Source organism: Mobula hypostoma, chromosome 15 (genome assembly GCF_963921235.1).
Source record: "Mobula hypostoma chromosome 15, sMobHyp1.1, whole genome shotgun sequence".
Taxonomy (NCBI): Eukaryota; Metazoa; Chordata; class Chondrichthyes; order Myliobatiformes; family Myliobatidae; genus Mobula; species Mobula hypostoma.
This window is the reverse complement of record NC_086111.1, coordinates 17,732,732-17,748,951: the sequence shown is the minus strand read 5'-3', so window position 1 is coordinate 17,748,951 and position 16,220 is coordinate 17,732,732. Positions and strand designations below refer to the sequence as shown.

Here is a 16,220-nt window from a genome sequence, read left to right as displayed (position 1 = left end):
TTCTTCAATCTGTGCTAGCCATTCATTGATTCAATTTAAAATTGTACATCGTTATCATTTGACGAAGGAGAGACTTTTAAAATCTTTTCTAATGTTGATAGTTATTGTGATAGATGTAAGACTGAGATAGCTACACTGATACATATGTTTTGGTCTTGTTCTATATTGGAACAGTTCTGGAAGTCAGTTTTCTCAACAATTTCTAAAGCACTTAAAATTAATCTACAACCTAATAAATTAACTGCTTTTTGGAATAATTCCTCAAAATATTCATGGTATTCCTGTGTCTGACCAACATGTTATTGCATTTGTTACATTAATAGCTAGGAGGACCATTTCGTTGAAGTGGAAGGACACAACAGCTCCCACTTTGTCACAATGGTTCTCTCAAGTGATGCTATGTCTTAGTTTGGAGAAAATTAGAAGTCAAACCTTTGAACCTTTATCTGATTTTGAGAAAAGATGAAGCTCATTTGCTCGTTATTATCATTTGAGCTAATTGATAGATTTTTCGAACGACCTAATTGTAAATTTTTTGGTATATTTTCTTTTCTTGCTGGTGGTTTGATGTTCATTTTTAGAAGCTTTTTGTACGACGCATGGCTCTGGGGTTGTACACCTAATGGTTTTTTTCCCTCACTTTTTCTGCTTAGTAGGCTTTTTTTGTTTTCACATTTTTTTCAATCTTTAAGATAATGTCTTTTTTGAGACATTGTAAGTGCTGTTACTTCAATGTACTCGTGTTATTTCTTTTGTATAATATAATAATAAAAAGATTTGAAAAGAAAAGAAACAGAATTAGCACTTAGGTTGATGAAACATGGGTGACAGACACATCAAAATCCTCATTCTGAAATGTAAACTCTATATCTCTCTCCACAGCTGATGTCCAACACTTGATAAATCAATGGACAGGTATCCAATGGGCTGGACGAGCTGTATGAGCTTGAATAACACAACCCAAGATGGGATATTTGACTTCAATTAAATGAATGTGAATAAAAACAAAATTAAACCTGACTATGAAGCAACCAGGCCTGTAATTAAAAAAATAACATTTTATACAGGAGGGTGCCACGGTAGCATAGCAATTAACTCAACACTACTACAGCTCGGACATCAGAGTTCGGAGTTCAGTTCTGACATCATCCATAAGGAGTCTGCATGGGTTTTCTCTGGGTCCTGCGGTTTCCTTCCACAGTCCAAAGATGTACTGGTTAGTAGGTTAATTGGTCATTGTAAATTGTCCCGTGATTAGGCTAGAGCTAAATTCAAAGAGCCAGAAGGGCCTATTCTGCACTGCATCTCTAAATAAATACAATGTTTGTTATTTGTTTAGAGATACAGTTGTTTGCAGTCAGAAACAGAAAAAGATAATGGCGAAAACAAATAGCGGAGGAATTAAGTAAATATTTTGCCTCAATGAAGAAACAAAGATCCTGCACAGATAAGGAAACAAAATATTCATAAATCTAATAATCAGTCTGAAAGTAATAAATACTAAGGGTATTATTTTCCAAAGTTCTGTAAGTTCTTGGACATTAGTACAGAAAATGCTGGAATCTATAAGAATGGATTTAATGTCACCTAGAAAGTAATGATGAGTAGGACCAAGATAGATTTTTGAAAAGGAAATCATTTTCAACTAACCCATAAGGAGATTTTTCAAGGATACATCTAGACAATAGACAATAGGTGCAGGAGTAGGCCATTCAGCCCTTCGAGCCAGCACCATCATTCACTGTGATCACGGCTGATCATCCACAATCAGTACCCCGTTCCTGCCTTCTCCCCATATCCCTTCACTCCGCTATCTTTAAGAGCTCTATCTAACTCTTTTTTGAAAGAATCCAGAGAATTGGCCTCCACTGCCTTCTGAGGCAGAGCATTCCACAGAACCACAACCGTCTGTGTGAAAAAGTTTTTCCTCAACTCCGTTCTAAATTGTCTACCCCTTATTCTTTAACTGTGGCCTCTGGTTCTGGACTCCCCCAACATCGGGAACATGTTTCCTGCCTCTAGCGTGTCCAATCCTTTAATAATCTTACATGTTTCAATAAGATCCCCTCTCATCCTTCTAAATTCCAGTGTATACAACCCCAGTCGCTCCAATCTTTCAACATATGACAGTCCTGCCATCCCGGGAATTAACCTCGTGAACCTACTCAATAGCTAGAATGTCCTTCCTCAAATTTGGAGACCAAAACTGTACACATTATTCCAGGTGTGGTCTCACCAGGGCCCTGTACAACTACAGAAGGACCTCTTTGCTCCTATACTCAGCTCCCTTTGTTATGAAGGCCAACATGCCATTAGCTTTCTTCACTGCCTGCTGTACCTGTATGCTTACTTTCAGTGACTGATGAACAAAGACACCTAGATCTCGTTGTACTTCCCCTTTTCCTAACTTGACACCATTCAGGTAGTAATTTGCCTTCCTGTTCATGCCACCAAAGTGGATAACCTCACATTTATCCACATTAAACTGCATCTGCCCACTCACCCAACCTGTCCTAGTCACCCTGCATTCTCATAACATCCTCCTCACATTTCACACTGCCACCCAGCTTTTTGTCATCCGCAAATTTGCTAATCTTACTTTTAATCCCTTCATCTAAATCATTAATGTATATTGTAAATAGCTGCGGTCCCAGCACTGAGCCTTGCGGTACCCCACTAGTCACTGCCTGTAAAGGACCCATTAATCCCTACTTTTTGTTTCTTGTCTGCCAACCAATTTTCTATCCATGTCAGTACCCTACCCCCAATACCATTTGCTCTAATTTTGCACACTAACCTCCTATGTGGGACCTTATCAAAGGCTTTCTGAAAGTCCAGGTACACTATATCCACTGGCTTTCCCATGTCCATTTTCCTAGTTACATTCTCAAAAAATTCCAGAAGATTAGTCAAGCATGATTTCCCCTTTGTAAATCCATGTTGACTCGGACCTATCCTGCCACTGCTATCCAAATATACCGCTATTACATATTTTATAATTGATTCCAGCAGCTTCCCCACCACTGATGTCAGACTAACTGGTCTATAATTGCCTGCTTTCTCTCTCCCGCCTTTCTTAAAAAGTGGGATAATATTAGCTACCCTCCAATCCGCAGGAACTGATCCTATAGAACATTGGAAAATGATTACCAATGCGTCCACAATTTCTAGAGCCACCTCCTTAAGTACCCTGGGATGCAGACCATCAGGCGCTGGGGATTTATCAACCTTCAGTCCCACCAGTTTACCCAATACTATTTTTTTTGTCTGATGCGAATTTCCTTCAGTTCCTCTGTTACCCTAGATCCTCTGGCCACTATTACATCTGGGAGATTGTTTGTGTCTTCCCTAGTGAAGACAGATCCAAAGTACCTGTTCAGCTCGTCTGCCATTTCCTTGTTCCTCATAATAATTTCACCTGTTTCTGTCTTCAAGAGCCCAACTTTGGTCTTAACTAATTTTTTCCTCTTCACAAACCTAAAGAAGCTTTTACTATTCTCCTTTATATTTTTGGCTAGCTTACCTTCGTACCTCATTCCCCCCCCCCCCCCATTGCCTTTTTAGTTATTTTCTGTTGCTCCTTAAAAGTCTCCCAATCCTCTGGCTTCCCTCTCATCCTTGCTATGTTATACTTCCTCTCTTTTATTTTTATACTGTCCTTGACTTCCCTTGTCATCCACGGTCGCTCCTTACTCCCCTCAGAATCTTTCTTCCTCTTTGGAATGAACTGATTCTGCACCTTCTGTATTATTCCCAGAAATACCTGCCATTGTTGTTCCACTGTCATCCCTGCGAGGGTATCCTTCCAGTCAACTTTGGCCAGCTCCTCCCTCATATGTCCATAGTCCCCTTTGTTCAACTGTAATACTGACACTTCCGATCTTCCCTTCTCCCTCTCAAATTGTAGATTAAAATTTAAAATTTATCATATTATGGTCCCTACCTCCTAATGGCTCCTTTACCTCGAGTTCCCTTATCAAATCTGACTCATTACACAACACTAAATCTAGAATTGCCTTCCACCTGGATTGAAAGACAATTAACACAGAAACAAAGAGTAGGAATACAAAAGTCCTTCTCAGATTAAGAGTCTATGACTAGTGTTGTACTATTAAACTGTACGATCAAGTTGTGGGCACAAGTATTTACAATGTAAGTGGACAATTTAATTGAAGGGACTGAATATCTTCTAAATGTTCCAATGTCTTGGAATTAAGTGGGATTGAGATAGTAAAGATTGCAAAGAGACATTAATCAGACATATACAAACTATAAGATTGTGAAACAACATGATTGCTCGAGTATAATGAAGAATATCCATTTAAGTTTGAAAAAAAATTAAGTTTAATTTAAATTTAAGTTTTAAAATAATTGATGTTCAAAGAGGCCTGAGTGTCCTTGTACACACTGCTGAAAGCACCTGTTTGCAAATGTTTAGTAGATCTTTAAATTTGTCTGTAAACCTGAGATGGAAGCATTACTCAAGATCGTTGTTCACAGAACTGTGTTTTTTAAAATCACAGAACACTCCCTTATCTAATCAGCTTACATTAATTTGTAGTATAAAGAAAGAATACAAGGTCTCCAGTAGTTTGTTACTTGCCTTGCTCACACTGGTTGATTCATCCAACCTGAACATCCAATAAAATGGCAGTAACCATAAGATTTGCACCTCATTCTTGACTTCCAGACAATATTATCTCCAGATCCAACAAGACTAACACGTGAGCTCAGAAATCAAATGGTAATGCTGCCATTATTTTTGTTAGAAAATGTGAGCGCCTGAATGTCTTACTATCAGTAGATGATGTGCGCACTGCAGGAATAAGTGATAATACTGATCTACTTAATGGAATCTGCATGTACTTATTGACTAAAGAACATTGAAGGACACACAATTCTAACAGAGAAGATGCAAGGAAAATGCTTCCCTTGCTTAAGCCAGTCCCAAGACTACCAAACATTGAAATGGAATTTCCTCCCTCCTAATGGTGAATTTTTTGAATTCTCTACTCCAGAAAGCTGAGGAAGTTTAATTGCTGAAGGGCGATTCAAATGGCCAACCCGCCCTGTGTGTTAATACAAGACACACACCTCAGCCTCGGAACCCACCGGGCTGAGTGAGCAACCGCAGGTATCTCGCTGCATGGGACAAGAGTCTGGCACTAATTATCCGTGCTCTCCTGTACCTGGAAGGTGATTTTCGGACCGAGGGTCGGGTGAAACTCGCTGAAAAACACGCATTCGATCCTACTACCCATGACCCCGCCTGAGGCCGGGCTCCTCCTCTTCCATCAAAGGCCGAAGCCTGCCGGGCTCGCGCCTCCACACAGCACTTCTCCCCCCCCCCCGCCTCCCCGACGCACCAGCCTTCAAGACGTACGACGTAATGACGCAGCGGCGCCCGCTCTAACGGCTTATAATGATGGCGGAGCCGAGCTCGGAGTTCTGGCTTTACCGCCTACTGCGGAAAGCTGCCGGGATGGCTGCACACCTTCTGTGTCTGGGATTCACTATCGGGATCGGGGTGGTCAGTAGGCCGGGGACGAGTGAGTATGTCTTGACAGCTGAGTCCGAAATGAAATGAGTACTGTAGTAGGTGCGCGCTCGGGTTAGTGACCATCCGTAACTAGGGGGCGGAGCTCCAGCTGCGCTTCTGTGAGTGACAGGGTCCATAAGTTTAGCTCTAGGTGTGGGTCTGGAGACAGGCTGTGTGCTTCTGGCAAAGCCCTACCATACTGTAAAGTAGAAATAGGTTCAAAAATGATAAACTACTTAACAACCCACACAAATTACTGGAGGAACTCAGCATCTACGGGAGTGAATAAACACTCGACGTTTCCGGATGAGACCCGTTTGAAACTTCATCTGTTTATTCCTCCGTAAATACTGCTTGACCTGCTAAGTTCCTCTAGCATTTTCTCTGTATTGCTCTGGATTTCCAGCATCTGCAGAATCTCGAGCTAATGATGAATTAATTGAAAGCACTATGCTGTGTCGTTAAGGATGATTAAGGAAGAGGGTACTTTAAGCAATTTTTGGAGTCAAGATCTGTATGAAGGGAAATTCGTTCGTGACGAATAAGTTAATTTTGTGAGTATGTAGCCAATCAGTTTGCAAGAGTAAACTTTTAAGGGAGTCAAAAGCTTTTAAAAGGCTCTTGACAAATAATCTATCAATAAACAGGAACAGCAATTTATTGGGTAAAGAGGTGCTTCATGTATCTATTATTACAGAGGGAATTGTGAACAAGAGAATGCTCTTAAGTATATTGTTATTCTGAGACTTTTGTCATCACAAGGGTGGGGTGTTTAGCTGTTTTTTTTGTCATGGGCTCTTGGAAAATCGAGTCAACACAAAGTGTTTGAACCTGCGGTCGTGCATTCATAGAGTTGAGGCTGAAGTTTATGTCTTTTTCATGTAGATGGTACTTCAAGAGTACAGTGTCCTATTAAGAATAGGAGTGCAGGTATATTGTATCAATATGAGGGTGTACTGGGTATTTGTGTCAGAAGAACAGGGTTTCAAGTGTATACCAGTGTGAAGCCAGGCAACATGCACATCTTTACAGTGCGTGGAACTTCAGTGTGTTGGGATTGGACTAGAGTATTGACCTCATTAGTCATATTTCATGGTCGTGTTGTTAAATGGTTTGAAAGCCCATGTATATTTGGCCCAACAGGGTTGGGCATCAAGGTATTCTGTAGCATAATGGTTGAGAAACTCAGTAAGTACCCTGGTTTCATGGTATAGATCCTTTATTTTCCATTTGCTTCTTATCTCCCCATTGAATTGCTTCATTTTATACCAAAGAGCCAAAGCCACATGATTCATGTTTCATGTTTCAGTTTGATGTTTATTCATCAACAAGGGAAAGGCACATTCTCTACAAGCATAAAGAATTAGAAGCAGTAGTTGGCTATCAAGCGGACTCTGTCATGCAGTAAAACATGATTATAAGCTCAACTCTGCATTTCCATCTGCCCACAATAACCTCACAACCTATTGAGACACTATCACTATCTCTATCTCTGAAATAAGTAAAAACTCTTTCAAGAATAGAGTTTCAAAGATTTGCAGCTGTCTGATAGGAAAAAATTCTTCAATTCTGTTGTATTTTTAAACTGTGCTCCCTAGTTCGAGAACCTCCCATAAATGAAAATACTCTCTCCAGATTAACCCTGTCAAGATTACTTAGGGACATATGTATTTCAGTTAGTCCTCTAAATGCCAGCAGATATAAACTTGACTGGTCCAGTTTTTCCTCATGACAATCCTCCCAATCTAGGTATCTCTAATAAACCTCTGAGATGCTTGCAATATATTAACATGTTTCATTAAATAACAATACTTCTCATGTGGTCTCACCAATGCCATATATAGCTGAAGCATAATTCTACTTTTGCAATAAATTCTTTCCTGTAATGAAAAACTGACGCAGCAGCATCATAGGCACATGCCATTCAATTAGCAGCATTCACAAGAAAAACATAAATTGTACACAATTTTTAAAAGAAAGCACACAATTAGTACAAGCAACAACAGAGTCCATTATAGTGTATTGTTCAAGATGATGCTGCTATAGTGTAGTGATTATGGTTGTGCTGGTGGTTTTGGTTGAAAGGAAGTAGTGTTCTTGAACTTGGTGATGTGGGACTTAAACCTTCTGTACCTCTTGCTCTGTGGTGGCTGTAAGAAAATGGCATGGTGAGGATTTTTGATGATAAACATTACCACCTTGAAGTAGATTCTCATTAGAGATGCGATGGTGGGGATGCGCCCATGATGTGTTGGCCAGAGTCCACTGATTTCTGCAGCTTCTTGCTCATAAACTTAAAACAGTGCAGATATCAAGGCATGTACAGAAAGTATTTATTTTGGGAATTCTAAAGTGTCAGTCTGCAATTTTCTAAATCCTGAAAATCTGCTGTTGGTTGGTGGACAGATTTATGGACATGGAAGTTTGGAAAATGATGTTACAGTGCTCCAATTTCATGTTTAAGGTTTTGTCAGGTTTAATCTTTATGAATCTGATACAGTGAGATAAATATCCTTGTGTAGTAATGAAGACTAACACTCAGACTTGTCCAACCTATGGTGTGTAAGATTTCTCAGCTGAACTGAATACATTCCATTATCTCTACTTTAAATACATTCCATTATCTCTACTTTAAATACATATACAGGAATTTTATTTTATTGCTTGACATGTTGATTTTGTAGCATAAAGAAATTTGTATTGAGCGTCTGGTCTCTTTTCCAGTGCAGAATTTACCCACTTATTAGAAAATAGAACAGTATTTTACAGTTCAGGCTTTTTAGCTCCTGAAGTTATGCTGGCCTTTTTTTAGCATACTATGAGATCAACTTAACCCTTCCCACCCACATAGCCCTGCATTTTTCTGTTATCCATGTGCCTGTCTAAGAGTCTCTTAAATGTCTCTGAAGTATCTGCCTCTGCCACAACACCTGGCAGGATATTCTGTGCACTTATTACTGTGTTTTTTTAAAAAAAACTAACTCTGACATCCTCCCTATACTTTCCTCCAAAACCCTTAAAATTACATCTTGTATTAATCATTGCTGTCTGTGGAAAAAGGCATTGGCTGTACATTCTATCTATGCCTTTAATTATCTTATACATCTCTATTAAGTCACTTCTCATCCTCCTTCATTCCAAAGAAAAATGCCCTAGCTCGCTCAACCTATCTTCATAAGACATATTCTCTATCCACACAGCATCCTGGTAAATCTCCTGTGCACTCTTTGTAAAGCTTCTACATTCTTCCTCTAATGAGGTGACCAGAACTAAACATTCCAAGTATGGTCTAACCAGAGTTTTATTTATGTAGTGATTCTTGAACTCAATCCCTTGACTAATGTACATCTTTCTCATCACTAAGAGCTTGAGCCGCAACTTTGAGAGATCAATGGATGTGGACCCCAAGATCCCTCAGTTCCATCTCACTGCTAAGAATCCTGCCATTATTTTCCTTTCAGGCTTTTGTCTTCAAAAGTGTATCTGTTCACATTTTTTCTGGATTGAACTCCATCTGCCACTCCTCAGCCTAGCTCCGCACCCGATTAATGTCCCATTGTAACCTACAACAACCTTCTGTACAATCCACAACCACCGATATTTGTGTCATGTCCAGACTTACTAAACCACCCTTCCTTCCACTTTCTTATTTATAAAAAAATCACTAAGAGTAAGGGTCCTAGAACAGATCCCTGTGGAAAACCACTGGTTACTGACCTCCAGGTAGAATGCACTCCATCAACCACCACTGCCTTCTGTGGACAAGCCAGTTCCAAGTCCACACAGCCAAGTTTCCCTGGATCCTAAACATGATGACTTTCTGAATGAGCCTACTATGAGGAACCTTACTAAAATCCATATGCACCACATCCACTGATCTATCTTCATCAATTTGTTTTGTCACTTTCTCAAAGAATTCGATCAAGCTTTTAAGGCATGACCTTCTCCACTCAAAGCTCTGCTGACTATCCATAATCAGACTATGGTTACTCAAATGTTCATAAATCCTCTCCAATAGTTTGCCCACCACTGACATAAGACTAACTAGTCTATAATTCCCAGGATTATCCATATTATCTTTTTTGATCAAAGGAATAACATTTGCCATCTTCCAGTACTACTTCTGTGGCCAGTGAGGACGCAAAGATCATCGCCACAGCCTCTGCAATCTCTTCCCTTGCTTTCCATAGTAATCTGGGGTATATTCCATTTGGCCCCGGGGACTTAATAATCTTAATGTTTTCCAAATTCCAGCACATCATCTTAATGTCGACATGTTTCGGCATTTAGCCTGTTTTATGCTTTTTTTCATATTCGTCAATGTCCCTCTCTCTGGTGAATACCAAAGCAAAGTATTCATTAAGGATCTTCTCTACCTCTCCAACTCCAGGCTCATGTTTCTTCTTTGATCTCTAATCAGTGCTGCACACACTCAAGTCTCCCTCCTGTTCTTCACATACATGTAGAACACTTTGGGTTTTTCTTTAATCCTGCACAGCAAGACCTTCTCATATCCTCTCCTAGCCATGCTAAGTCACTTCTTAACCTCTTTCTTGGCTACCTTACAACTCCTAGGATCTTTACTTCCTAAACCTTGGATGCTTTCCAACCTTAAGTATGCTTTCTTCATATTGTAGGGCATCAACTTGCGGAGAATTTTTTCAATTGCTCTCAGCCCGTTATGAATGGGTTTGCCGTTAATCTTTTCTCACATTTATTTGGAAAAATTGATTTATCAATTGTCCTTTTTCACTGAGTCCTTTCCTGTTCCGTGGTTCATCTTTCCTCATTCAAACTTCATTCTCTTTTGGCAGTCAGAGACCTCAGGAGTAGAAGAAGAGGAGATGAAATTAAGTATGTAGTTCACAAGGAAGAGCCAGCAGTTATAATGTGGCTCGTGGTGTATGAATTGCTGCTGGTCCAGTGTGATGATGTAAGTTTCATTGTACTACAACTGATCTAACAGCTGATTTACTTATTTTTTGTTCTAGGTCTATTTTCGTGGCATCCATTCCTGATGGCTCTGGCTGTAAGTAACCTATTGTTGTCTTTAGAGACTTTCATTGGAGGGCTGTAATTTGGATCATTTATTTCTCTTATGCAAGGTAGGCCACTTTTCCTGTTAGTACAGTCTTTCTACCTTCCCAAATTTCCTGAACTTGGGAATGATTACCAAAGAGGAGGTAGCAGCTCAGAGGGAGTTCGCTGCTCTTGTAGGCATGTCTCTTTGTGGACCAGCCGTGGCAGGAACCCAGCAGAGATGAGGACAGAAGATGTACATTACCTCTGTGTGGTGGGCACTGTGTTGCTTTGTGTTTTCATTGTAATGCTGCAATTCTGCCATTTGCCTATGAGTCTAATCTGACACCTTCTCATTTTACCCTGCTCCTTTTTGAAGGTTGTGGTTGAACCTGCCTCCTCTACCATCTCAAGCCGTACATTCTAATTTCTAACCATTGTTCTACCTCATTAAAAAGAATCTGCACATCACTTTTAGTTCTCTTATTAAACAGATTTGTTATGTGTCTTTTGATTCTTAACCTTTCTATCAGTGCAAACCTTTCTTTAATTTAAATACTTCTATCCAAAGAGAACAAATCCCAGCTCCTCAAGTCCAGCTAAAATCCTTCATCCCTGGAATCATTCAAGTATCTCTTCTGCAACTTCTCTAAGGCTTTTATATCTTTCCTAAAGTATGGCACCCAGAACTGGACATAGTGCTTAAGAAAATAAATCATCATGACATAAACGCAAGAGATTCTTTAAATGCTGGAAATCCAGAGCAAGAGGTACAAAATGCTGGAGGAACTCAACAGGTCAGGGAGTGTCTATGGAAAGGAATAAGCATTTGACCTTTCAGGCTGAGACTTTTCATCAGGATTAAAAGGAAAGCGGGAAGAAACCAGAAAATAATGGTGGGTGAGGGGAGGAATATAGGCTGACAAATGATAGGTGAAACCAGCTGAGGGAAAAGGTAGCTGGGTGGGGGGGGAGGGGTGAAGTGAAAAGTTGGGAAGGGACAGTTGGAAGAATTAAAGGGCTGAAGAAGAAGGAATCTGATAGGAGAGGAGTGCGGACCATGTGAGAAAGGGAAGGAGGAGGGACACTAGAGGGAGACGATGGGCAGGGTAGGAGAGCCAGAATGGGGAATGGAAACAGAGAGGAGGAGGATGGGGTAGAAATCACCAGAACTTAAAGAAATCAAAGTTCATGGTGTCAAGTTGGAGGCTACCCGGACAGAATATGAGGTATTGCTCCTCTAACCAGAGGAGTCCATGGACAGACAGGTCGGAATGTGAATGAGAAGCAGAATTAGAATGGATGGCCACCAAGAAAGCCCGCCTTTTGAAGAGGACAAAGCGAAAGTGCTCAATGAAGTCCCCAATGTACGTTAAGTCTCACCAGTGTAGAAGAGGCCACACTGGGAGTACCAGATACAGTAGATGACCCCAACAGACTCACAGTGAAGTGTTGCTTCACCTGGAAGGACTTTTTGGGAAATCATTACTTCCTTGTTTTTGTATGCTATAATGAGCAGGACCCCATGTGCTTTTTAAACAACTATCTCAATCTCCCCAGCAACTTCCAATGATTTATATGCCTAAACCTCCAGATCTCCTTGTGCCTGTACCCCTTTTAGAATTGTGCTTTCTATTTATATTACATCTCCTACCAAAATACAATCATTTACTTTGTCCTGTGTTAAAATTTCACTTGCTATTTGTCTACTCATTATATCATTCTGGCATTTTTCTTTTGAATTGTGTTATTCTCCAGTTCACTATTGCTCCATTTTTAAGAATATGTACCGTACACCCAAGTCCAAGTCATTAACGTGCTGAGAAAACCATTGACTCCTGGAGAACTCTACTGTGTTCCTCTTTCAGTGAGAGAAACAACGTTGCACTACCACTTAGTTTCATATTACTTCACATTATCTATGCTAATGCAGCTCCTTTTATTCCATGGGAATCAATTTTGATGTCAAGCCTAAAATATGGTACTTCCTCACACTTCTGTCCATGTATGACATTGCCTTTCCTCCATTAATGCTCTCATTACCTCATCAAAGGACCATCAAGATAATTAAATGCAAATTATTTTAAAAATCCTAATCCTTGTCCAGTCACTTCAAATTCAGTCCTTTATTATCACTTCTAGAAGTTAATGGAAGTTAAACAGACTAATCACTAGGTACTGGGTTTGGCCTTGTACTCTTTTTGTGGTCTGTCAGTCCTCTGGACATGTGAATGTGTAGATGTAAGGAAGGTCTAGCCAGGGGCTCTACAATACCCCTCCCTGATTTCCCTCAGCAATTTAGGGTGCATCTAATCTGGATCAGGTGGTTTATTTGCTTTGATTACCTTTTTTTAAAACCTCTTATTTACTAATTTCTAGCCCATTTAATATCTTAACTACATCTTCTTTTGTTGAAATTCCAGCAGCATCTTCTAGAGAAGCAGAAGAGAAGCATTGTGTGAGAAATAAAAGTTGCATGTACTGAGCGTATCCCTTGGCATCTTGTTTAGGATTGTTCAGTTTCAGAGCCTGTTTTTGGAGTTACCCAGCTTGTTAGGTTACCCAACTTTATAACAAAAGTGATAAAGCTAGATAACCTAAGCAACGAGATTAGCAGATCATACTGTAACCTTTGTTTGCGACTGTGAATCTATTTATTTATTTATTCATTTACAAGATGTGGGCATCACCAGTTAAGCCAGCGTTTGTTGCCTGTGCCTAGTTGCCCTTGAGAAGGTGGTGATGAGTTGCCTTCTTGAACCTGAGGTGTAGGTACACCCACAGTGCTGTTAGGGAGGGAACAGTTAATCTGGAAGTGAACAATAGTTTTAATATCTTTAAAAAAGGACAATGGCTCCAAAAGTAAGAATATCGAATTACTTAAGATAGAAAAAGGAAATGTTGGTGGGATTGAAATGGTGGATAGGTCATTGTCATGATGGAAACATATCTAGAAGGTGAACAGCAGGTAGAGCTGAAGCCATATTAGAGTCCTGAAATAAAACATCAGACAAATGTGGGATAAAAGAGGCCTCTGAGCAGAGCAAGTTAAAAGAGAAAAGTGAGCCAAATTGTTTATCTTTCTGTTTCAGAAATGTCACCCAGAATTTTGAGACAGCAGAGACAGAAAGGAAGATGACTTATTGTGAAATGCAGATATATAACCATGTTTCTTTTTTTTTCCCTAGTTTTCCTTCATTATGACTCAAGCCATTCTGCTATTTTCTCCAGAGAGTTCCCTTATTTTGTCCTACTCGAGGAAAATTAAAGTCCGATCCCACTGGGTTTTGCAAGGGTTGGCCACTGTGTGTGCCATCTTGGGCTTGACCATTATCAGCTATAATAAATACCTGAATGACAAACCACATTTTACCAGCTGGCATGGTTTGATCGGGCTAGCAACTGTCCTATACATTTGCTTGCAGACTACTGGTGGGGTGACTCTGCTGTATCCCAAACTAATGAGGAAATGGTCTCTAGCCAAACTGAAATTGTATCATGCTACCTCTGGACTGGTTGGCTACCTATTAGGCTGTACCAGTCTGTTACTGGGCATGTGTTCGGAATGGTTCTCAGGGACAGTGGCTAGTGTTAGCTGGTATCTGGCCATTTGCTGCCCAGTTCTGTTGGCATTGGTCATCATGAACCAAATTACAAATGCCTATCTGAGGAAAAAGAGGATACAGCCTTGAATACACTTCCACCCTGGCAGTAGCTGCTTATTAGCTACTCGGACTCTTTTTAATCTGTAATTCTACTATAGAAGTCTTAAAACCAACTTCAGTCAGTATGCAGAGATTCTTGTCAATGCTGGTGATTGATGAAGATGTTGAAACTACTGGCAAATCAGTCCTACTCCTTGATTCTGCTGGCAAATGGAGAAAGTGGGCCTGACCAACTGCTGGATTGCTTCCCATCTCAACCGATGTTGCTCTTTTAAAGTGTTGGAATATCTTCAAGTTGCCCTCCTTTGTGTTTCCCTTTGACTGATCAGCCAGCAGTGAATAGTGCTGGCTTACTTCAGTCCATTCTCACTGACTGGAACCCAAGAGAATATTTTATAAAATGGTAACAAATGTATTCATGAGACAAGATGTTGCACGAAATAGAGTTCAGTGTTAAAGCCAAAATCTCCTGCTATTGTACTGTATTTAAACTAAAGCATGGTTTGATCTCACATTAAGAGATTAATTCTGATAATCTGAAATAATTTGAAATGTACAATTTATATCTCTGGTTATTCATAAACCTTCATTCATTTCAGTAGGATTATTATCCCTTCCACCATATGAGTTTGTGGTTCCTTCACTGTAGTAATTTACGACTAAAAGGATGGTTAATGTCAGTCTTGATTGAGATAAGCTTTTTATTTATTAATGCATATACAATGTTAAATGTGCTGTTTATTTTTCTACCTTCATATTCCAAAGTCATTGCCCTGCAAGTATTTAATCCTGTGTGCGTTCTGTTGTTTTTCCATAGTGTTGTGATGTATTGTGTGAACATTTTGCTCCAGTTAGTATGGAACAAAATTATACTTTATTGCTGATTGATCTTTTGAGCTCAGAGGAACACCTTTATAACAGTGGTATGTTCTATCTAAATGTATTTACAGACTGCTACATAACATATTTGATATTCAGTTCTGTCGAAGTCAAGGGACAAAATATGGGCTTAAGTAGATAATGGACCATCAAAATGATGTCATCTGCATTATGTCCAAACCACTGGTTTCACCACATAGTCTGTCCTGGCTGTACTTTAGCTCCAGTGAATTATTTTCAGTTTAACAAACAAAGTACAAGATTATATAATGATGAGACAATTTCTGATCGTGTGTAATGTATCCACGTAATTCTGTCTTCAAAAGAATCACATCAATCACAGTGGGAAGGAATTCCTTGCTTGAATCCTTTTGACAGTGTTGTTACTCCCTTGTATCTTTTGTATGACAGCTGAGGTAGGACTGTATTCAGAAAGTAAGGGAACAGATGATTGAGAAGTACTGCCATTGCAATTAAGAGATTATTCAAAAAGAATTGTAACTCAAGGTATAAACTCTTATTACCTTGAAAATACCAAAAAAAAAACTTGAACATACTGATGATGCACTCATTCTCATATTTTTCTGTTGACTGACCTGAACTCCCAAATCCTCAGGAGAGTTCTTCAGTAAAATGGATCTGTTTGATTGGATCTCAGTTTCCAACAGGGTTGATACCAAAGCATCCTATGATCAAAGGAGTTTTAATACAGAGTTATCAGGGATATACAGTTCCCATTGGTAATGATGTACTTAATAATGATGCAAAGAGATTCAGATATTTCTGCTCCACTTGTTGGATTTTTATTGCTAATTTCTTTGATTTACTGAAGCCATTTGTACTGTACCTTGTAGTCAGTGTGCACACAATAAATATCCATCTCTCGTGTGTCCGAGTGCTATGTCATGTGTTTATTCAGACCCTATATAAGATATGCTTATCCCAATAATATATTGCACAGGGAAAACACAACTGATTCTACAGATGCTGGAAATCCAGGACAACAACACAAAACGCTGGAGGAACTCAGCGGGTCAGGCAGCATCTTTAGAGGGAAATGAACAAATGACATTTTGGGCTGAGACCCTTCATTAGGACTTGGTCTTGGCCTGAAATGT

The 16,220-nt window shown here is 39.6% G+C and overlaps 2 protein-coding genes across 6 annotated transcripts in view; one reads left to right on the top strand and one right to left on the bottom strand.

Moving 5' to 3' along the window:
- The window catches only part of nprl2 (NPR2 like, GATOR1 complex subunit), a 56,654-nt gene extending 51,316 nt beyond the window's left edge, over positions 1-5,338 (bottom strand). For 3 of the 4 annotated variants that reach the window (XM_063067791.1, XM_063067793.1, XM_063067795.1), the window contains exon 1: positions 5,190-5,338. In XM_063067791.1, coding sequence (XP_062923861.1) covers positions 5,190-5,261 — 72 coding nt within the window. In that variant the 5' untranslated portion in view covers positions 5,262-5,338. Of the gene's footprint in view, positions 1-4,603; positions 4,655-5,189 lie in introns of those variants that run through there. The other variant, XM_063067792.1, reaches the window with a different exon arrangement.
- Positions 5,339-5,405: 67 nt separating this feature from the next.
- Positions 5,406-16,009, top strand: LOC134357057 (transmembrane reductase CYB561D2). Of its 2 annotated transcripts, none has more exons than XM_063068375.1 (3): positions 5,406-5,549; positions 10,531-10,568; positions 13,747-16,009. In XM_063068375.1, exons 1-3 carry the CDS (start codon positions 5,423-5,425, stop codon positions 14,248-14,250), a joined length of 669 nt encoding a protein of 222 aa, XP_062924445.1. In that variant the 5' UTR covers positions 5,406-5,422; the 3' UTR covers positions 14,251-16,009. The 2 variants fall into 2 exon arrangements, with proteins under 2 accessions (XP_062924445.1, XP_062924446.1); XM_063068376.1 differs by having other exon boundaries at positions 5,457-5,553.
- Positions 16,010-16,220: the final 211 nt, after the last annotated feature.